The sequence below is a fragment of the Equus caballus genome, chromosome 10 (assembly GCF_041296265.1).
Source record: "Equus caballus isolate H_3958 breed thoroughbred chromosome 10, TB-T2T, whole genome shotgun sequence".
In the NCBI taxonomy this organism is placed as follows: domain Eukaryota; kingdom Metazoa; phylum Chordata; class Mammalia; order Perissodactyla; family Equidae; genus Equus; species Equus caballus.
Genome location: NC_091693.1, coordinates 12,267,192 through 12,274,899, shown reverse-complemented (window position 1 = coordinate 12,274,899; position 7,708 = coordinate 12,267,192). Strand labels below are relative to the sequence as shown.

Below are 7,708 nucleotides of genomic sequence, written 5' to 3'. Positions count from 1 at the left end.
ATTCTTCTTTCCCCTCAATCCTATGTCTCACCCCTCATGTCCCTCCATATCTGGAAGGACGGCACCCCAACTTTCCTGCAACAGCTCCAGTTGTTCCTCCTTCAACATATATGTCTGCCCTGCACTCAGAATCCTCATGTTATCCTGGAGCGCTCCAAAAGGAGCCTCCCTATATGGCCCCACTACATGCTCTTAATCCTAAATCATGAACCAGGATCACCTCAAAGAAGAGTGTTCTTGATCATAAAGCAAGGCTGCTCTTACTCCATTTGCCCTGATTAATTGCACAGGTGTTATGGAGTTGCACACTCACCACATAGTTTCCTCTGATGCAGTATTTCCTAAGGAACCTCACATGGCACTTTTAACAGCTTCTTGACATTAAGAACCTTAGACATCAGAACTCACCTGCAGTCTCTATAGCTTTGAGTGATGTCTTCTCTTCTCCAGATCCCCAAAACACCCATCATGTGAACCTTGCTCATTAAAGTGTGGGTCATATCTGATCACATGGGCATCATTTTCTACTAGGACATTTGAGTCAGAGCAGAGATTCTACTAGGAATTTTTCCAATGATATCCTAGTAACAAGGAGGACAGAGTCATACTGTACCTACACAAATAACGCTACTGCCATGAAAATAAGGATACTCAGGAAGACGTTAGGAATACTTTGAGAGGAATCAGATGGGGAGAAAAAGATCAGTATTGATACCCACATGGATATCCCCTGTCCAATCGTGTGCTCAATAACATCATCCAGATGCCATCCTTACCTCCCCCTGGTGGTGGGATAGAGCTGTGATTCCTGAGAGCTTATTATGGGCTCCCACAGGCACAAGCACTGCCTGGCATTCCACTGTGGAGATGGTGTAACTCAGACCAAGAGGACCTAGGATCTGGAGTGGAAAGTGACCTCAAGCCAACATAATGACAAAGTCAGTTAAGATTGTTGAGCATTTATTGATTGAATGCAAGTCTTCTAAGGAATTTCCACCTTCATAATTGACTATTACAACAACTCTACTGAGAAGTGCCTCAGAATCATCATCTTACAGGTAAGAAAAAAATCTTTTCAGAGTTTAATAAGCTAGAGGAGGATAAGAGAGCCAGAAGGTCAGACTCATATTTCACATGCAGCATGAGGAGGTCACTTTGGCTGGAGCTGACTGGGTTGCAGACATCACACTGATAAGCTTGGCATCCTCCCTCCCAATGGGGTGTATGGTGATGGTTCTATTGTCCTTGGATAGTGTCTTCCTTTCTGTGAGCTGCAGACTCTGGTCATGGAAGAACCAAGGATGGAGATCTCAGAGTCATTTGTGCAGCTGGTCAGGACAACAAGCTTCTTATCTGGCATTTTTATGTATTATGGTGACTCTAATGGAGGGCTTTGACACAGGCTCTGTGGAGAAACAGAAGAGATGAGTTACAGAGAGTGGGCCTGGGGCATGGGGCAATGCTCTTTCCTCAGAGATCTCAGCCACTCTGTATAGGTGACCCAAAGGATGGCCCTGACCCCTGCAAAAGGATGAGTGCCTTTGTTCAAGTGATGATCTGTAAGAAGGGGGCACCATCTCCCCTTTTGATTCCTATATCATCACAGGATGACTTTGATCGGTCCCCCTGGACATCTCTGTAGTATCAGCACCAGGAACCTATTCTCTTCCAATGGATCCTATGACATCATGACCAGGACTAATTTTTCTCTCATGAAATTTGATTGATTTTTCCAATGAATTTCTTTGAGTTCAGAAGAGATCAGGCCACACCCCCTATGTACCCTTCTGTGTGTATTGGAGTAGGCAATCTTGCCAGGTGTGTCAACCTCTGGGTCCAAAAGAATGTTGCATAAAGTTAGAAGGCATGTCCTTATTGTTAAATAATTTATTAGGGAATGAGGATGGCCCTGACCAATCTTCACAACCTTAGGACCAGGAGAGCTTCTAATCGAAAGGATTTGTCACTCTGAGGAGGGCTTCTAATTCCTGGCCTGTGAAGTGAACCACAGTGAAGAAGCATTCTAGAGAGCAGTGGTTAGGGTTTTAAGAAAAGACAAGGACTGTTAGGAAGAGATGGAAACTACTCAAGATGACAACAGTCATAAGTAAAAAGTCTACAGCTAACATCATACTCAAAGGTGAAACACAGAAGTGTTTCCCCTCAGATCATGAACAAGAAAAGGATGCTACTTTCACCACTCATTCAACATAGTGTAGGAGTCCTAGCCACAACAATGAGGCAAGAAGAAGAAATAAAAGGCATCAAAATTGGAAAGGAGGAGGGAAATGATCTATATACCAGAAGACATAATCTTATATGTAGAAAACCCTAAAAATGACACACATATACACACAAAAAAACTGTTGAACTAATACGCAAATTCAGCAAAGTTGCAGGAAACAAAATCAACATTCAAAATCATTACATTTATATGCAATAACAATGAACAATCCAAAAAAGAAATGAAGAAAACAGTTTAACTTTAAATAGCATCAAAACCTATGAAATACTTAGGAATAAACTTATCCAAGGAGGTGAAAGATGTGCATACTGAGAACTACCAAACGTTCTGAAAGAACTTAAAGAAGACACAAATAATGGAAAGACATCCATGTTCATGGAAGGGAAGGATTAATATTGTTAAGATGGCAATATATACCAAACTATATACATATTTCATATAATCCTTACCAAAATCAAATGAAATCTTTGCAGTAATAGAAAATCTAACCTCAAATACAAGGGGACCCAAATAGTTAAAACAATCTTTATAAAGGAGAACAAAATTGGAGGACTCACACTTCCTGACTTCAAAACTTTCCAGAGAGCTAAAGAATCAAATAGGGTGGCAGTGACATTAAGACAGACATATAGGGTCTCAAATACAACAGAGATCCAGAAAGAAATCCTCTATCATGTGATCGAGTGATTTTGAGCAAGATGCCAAGAACATCCAATGCAGAAAGAACAGTCTTTTCAACAAACAGTTTAGAAACTTGGATCTCCACAAGCAGAAGAAGGAGATTGGACTGCTGCCTTACACCATATACGAAACTGAACTCAAAATGGATCAAACCCTAAAATGATACCTAAAACTATAAAACTCTGAGAAGAAAATATAGGGAGAAAGCTTCCTGACATTGGATTTGGCAGTGATTTCTTTAATATGACACTGAGAACATAAGAAACAAAAGAGAAAACTAGATAAATTGGACTTTGTCAAAATGAAAGCCTTCAGTTCATTAAAAGACACAATCAACACAGTAAAAGTGTCCTATGCAATGGGAGAAAATAATTAGCTACTTATATATCAATAAGGGGTCAATATCCAGAGTATAGAAAAAAACTGCTAAACACAACAACAACAAGAAAACCAAATGATGTTATTGAAATATCAGCAAATGAGAGTTGGCATCTCTCACCACTCAGCCAACCTGAGTCCTTCAAAGAATAAGGCACGTTTGTGGACCTCACGAAAAATGCCTGAGGATCTGAGCTCTCAGAGAATGTAAGGCCACCTGCTCTATGTCTGGGAGAAAGCACAGATTTCTCACGTGTCAATATGTTAGCAGGGTTTGGTTTTGAAAAGACAAAAGAGTAGAATCAGAGACAATCGGCCACCCAATACCACCCTCTGTTCCTCTCCTGGTTCTTCACTGACCAGCTGATTGCCTGACCAACCAAGGATGATTCCTTCCCACTACACACTTCTCCTTCACCCAGTGAGGTGTGTTTTCTTGGAGGCACCATATTCAAGGTTCTCCTAGAGATGGATAAGGGTGGCTCTGTGGTTTGAGAGTAAATAACACATAGGACCAGGAGCAAGTAAAGCAGTCAGGTGAGTATTCAGGACTTGAGGCAAGGATGTTGATCAGATCTTCCCAGGTGACTGTAACTACCATGAGGCAGTGACCCAATAAATAATACAGAGAATCAAAAAAAATGCTCCAGAAAAGAATGAGGGGACAGTCAGATGCTACCTGGCTTTGGCAGCAGAACCTGATCTCTGCCCGTGGTCTTTAATGTCTCTTCTGTCTCTGAACTTCCTGCAGATCTGGCCCTCACGAACCCTCTGTGTTTATTGGTTATGAGATAGAAATTTGAGCAGAAGTTAAAATTCTTGCATATGTGAAAGTTATGATTAATACCCTGGGCTCTCAGCCCAACTGCGGGAAGGAATCTTTCTCTAGACAGCAGTAAAAGACCTGAGACATAGGCCTCAGCCCTTGCAAGGTGAGAGAATCTATCCTCTGTTGGACAAAAGTCCAAGGACTCTGCATCCAGATTCCAGTCTCTGCAGAAAATTTAGATTATTCTTTCCTCCATTTACCATTTATTCCTTCACCCTTCATCGAAAGCAATTGAGAATTAGTTACATCTGGGCCCCGGGCTGGCTGCAGATGTAGAGCAGAGAATGAGACTACAAAGTCCTTTCCTTATCTTCCAGTGGGAGTGACCCCAACACATTAGGAAACAAATAAGTGATTTCAAGTTCAGTGCAGGGAGCTTGGACCAGACACCTGAGGGGGCGGCCTGGGCATTCCCTGCACTGGCTCTGATTCTTGATTAGGTAATTTGGTTCTAGACTGAACTTGGATTAAATTTCTACTTGCTGTCACTCCCCAGACCAGAATCTCTCCCTCTGAGCTAGAGCCACCTAAAAAGGAAGGATCTGAACCCACAGCTGGTCTCGGGGCCCACAGACACCTAATAACATCCCCCAGTGGAGGAGAGGACGGTACTGTGGCTGTACAAAGACCCCATGTGACTCCTGATCTGTATGACACTGTTTCACTTACTTTTATCTCCCTGTACCTCACTTTCCCCTCAGTGAAGTAGAATAAAGGTTTGACTACCAGGCAGTCAATGAATTAACCTTAAAAACATCTCAGGAGCTAAACTAAATCTTCCTAGAGAGGAGCTGCCCAAATAAATGGCGTCCGTTATTGTTTGATTCCGAGAGACAGTGCTACTAATCCTGATTCCTGGCAAATAAGGAGCTGCCAGCAGCATCTTCCCAGCTCTGTTCTTCCCCTGGGGACACTGACTCTTCCTTGTAGTGTCCTAAATTCCCCAAGGCAGTTGGCTAATGATCTGGGGGCCTTGTCCCTCTGTGCTCTCCATGCTGAATCTCAGGTCAAGGTTCAGGCGCTGCTCCTGCTTAAATGTGGCTCTCGGGGCTGAGACCTGGATGGTAACAAGCTCAGGGGCTTTGGAAGTCAGGCTGCCAGAAAATCATTGCTCCCAGTCGGCCTTGCCCAGGATACCAAAATCCAACCCTGCCACAGGCTCCCCAGAGTCACTGGAGTCGGGAACCTGGGACAGGGCTCTGGGTAGGGTTGTCCGTGGCTGGACTTTTCTGTGAGGATCCCAGGGATCCTCAAGCCCTGCAGGATCTTTCTCAGTGTCATGGTCTCAGGGAGGAGCCAGAGGGCTGGACCAAGACTGGTCTCCTTCTGCTGGGTTATTCCCATCAGACTGGTCCTTATCTCCACAGGGAAAGTCTGAACAGTCTGATTCCCAAAAATGAATTCCCGTCTTTTGAAGTTCATCTCCCCTGTTTGTGTCCTGCACTAAATGCTCAAATCCCAACATGGGACATAATGCAGAGGGATATTTAGGCACAGTCCAGGCCAGTAAGTTCTCTGTGTGAAGTAGAATTCACCCCATCCAACACCCAGAGATCAGAGAGGAGTCACTCACTCCAGTATACGTGGAGCTGTCCAATTGCTACTTCATATCGCAGACGTCTCTTTATGACAAACACCGTGTAGTTTCCTGTGTACTCCACGGTGACTTTCTGAAACAGCATGGATCCATTGGGGTATACTGTCTCTCGACCAGTGAATGCAGGCCCTGGGGTCATTACTTTTCTGTTTGTATCATAATATGCAATTTTTTGTTTGCGAGCTGGTCCATAGCCTTTGTACCAGGTATAGCCTATAACATTCCTAGGTAGATTTTGGACAACTAGAGTAACATTCTCTCCTGGAGTAACTTTGGGCGGCACCGATACAATAGTGACTTTGGCAGTGGTGAGCGAGTTCCAGAAGGTTAAGATTGAGACTAGGAGGAAGAGAGAGAGATCAATCAATATTTTGATTTATTTATTGGGATGGAAAGATGAAGCCCTGTGTCCTGAGGACGTTTCTTCTTCTCTTAGACTCGGAGTGTGTGTGTGTGTGTGTGTGTGTGTGTGTCTACTGGTCAAGTTCACCAGTGTGCACCATTGCTTCAGCCCCTGTGAACTTATTTCCTCTGTTCCCAATACTCTTACCCAGATGTCTGCCTGGCTCACTCCTTCACTGCCCTCAGCACCCTGCTTGCTTTCAGAGGTGTCCTTGGGAGATGCCTTCCCTGACCATCTGTTCTGAAGACCCTCCATCTTCACTTTCTCACCTTTCCCTGCTCTCTTCCCTTCATGACATTGTCAGTCCCTGGCATCACATTCTAGATCTCTCGATTATCTCTCCTCATCCCCAAAGAATGTGAGCTCCTGAAGGCAGGGACTTGTCTGAACTTATTGTTCCCCTCATGCCAAGAAAAGACTGCAAATCCCTGTGGATGAATGAATGAGTGTTCCCAGGGCCCTCAACATCCTGGTATTAATTTGCCTATTTCTAAGGGTAGTAGAGAAGGACAGTGTTTAGTGAGCCTAGTTAAGTATTTAATGGTGTCATTCTCAAATAAATTATTACCATCAATTTTCAAAAATTATTGGTCTGTAATAACTAACTTAGAACGGTAGAGTAATTGAGATATTCCTGCCCCTCACCACTTCCAGATCATGAAATTGATCTGTTGCTGAATCCCACCCCCTCATCCACCCCCCCCCCACCCTGCTCAATCTTACTCTGCTCCTGTGTCCTCTCACATCATGTCCAAACAGAACTCTTCTAGCCCCTCTCCAAGCCTTGTTCCACTTAGGAGAACCCAACAGTCTCTGTCCTCCCATCTCCATACCACTCTCAGGGAATAATCCCCTCTTACCTGCCAGCAAGAGCCCTTGCCAGGGGACATTCTGTCTATGGGCAGGGGCTGAGAGGGATTGCATGGTGTCTGCTGCCTGCTCTGTTCCTCCCTTTGTGTGAAGAGCTTGGGCTCCAGAGAAGCTCAGAAGTACTGCTGCCCACCGGCATAAGCTCTGCTGTGCCTCCTCCCTCTGTACTGTGCCTCTTTTTGGGGCAGGAGTGCTTTGCCAGGTCATGAGGGCAGGGGTGGAGTCTCTTCCCAGGACACTCCTACTCCGTCCCCTCATTCCTGCTTCCCTTGTCCCCTGTTTCTCTTGCTCTTCTATCTGTATTCCTGTTTCCTGGGAACTGCTGACTCCTATGCCTTCTTCAACAGGGATTTTCCAAACCACCATCCCCACCACACCACAAAAACACACATCCTTGTTTGGACAAGCACAAATCTAGGGCATCATGTCCTGGGCTGTCTCCATAGCATCAGGTCAGGACTCATAGTCACTCTTCCTCTCTCTCATCCCCTTCTTCCTTTTCCCTTAAGAGGTGGAGCTCAGAGGCTACAGCAGGAACTCTTGGTCTAGGGGTGTCACCCCCATTATGCATTGGAATCACCTGAGGAACTTGATAAAGATTGTGATTGTCCAGGTGACACCTTAGAAATGCTACTTTAGCAGCTGTCCAGGTTTGTGGGTATTCAACTTCAGGGGGGTAGGACAGTCTGTCCCCTTCTCCTGTTC

At 44.6% G+C, this 7,708-nt stretch overlaps 1 protein-coding gene across 1 annotated transcript; it reads right to left on the bottom strand.

Annotated features, from left to right (window-relative positions):
- Positions 1 to 943: 943 nt before the first annotated feature.
- Positions 944 to 7,150, bottom strand: LOC100630385 (cell adhesion molecule CEACAM1). The gene is made up of 3 exons (XM_005596271.3): positions 6,994 to 7,150; positions 5,707 to 6,069; positions 944 to 1,405 (listed from the first exon to the last, which is right to left on the bottom strand). The coding sequence occupies exons 1-3, from the start codon at positions 7,055 to 7,057 to the stop codon at positions 1,350 to 1,352; spliced, it is 483 nt and encodes a 160-aa protein (XP_005596328.1). The 5' UTR covers positions 7,058 to 7,150; the 3' UTR covers positions 944 to 1,349.
- Between the last annotated feature and the right edge of the window lie 558 nt (positions 7,151 to 7,708).

Coding starts and splice junctions, on each gene's coding strand:
- LOC100630385 (XM_005596271.3), bottom strand. CDS start 7,057: ATGCAATCCCTCTCAGCCCCTGCCCATAGACAGAATGTCCCCTGGCAA. Junction 6,070..6,993: donor GCAAGGGCTCTTGCTGGCAG/GTAAGAGGGGAT, acceptor TCTTCCTCCTAG/TCTCAATCTTAACCTTCTGG. Junction 1,406..5,706: donor ACAGCTCCACGTATACTGGA/GTGAGTGACTCC, acceptor GTTTCTCCACAG/AGCCTGTGTCAAAGCCCTCC.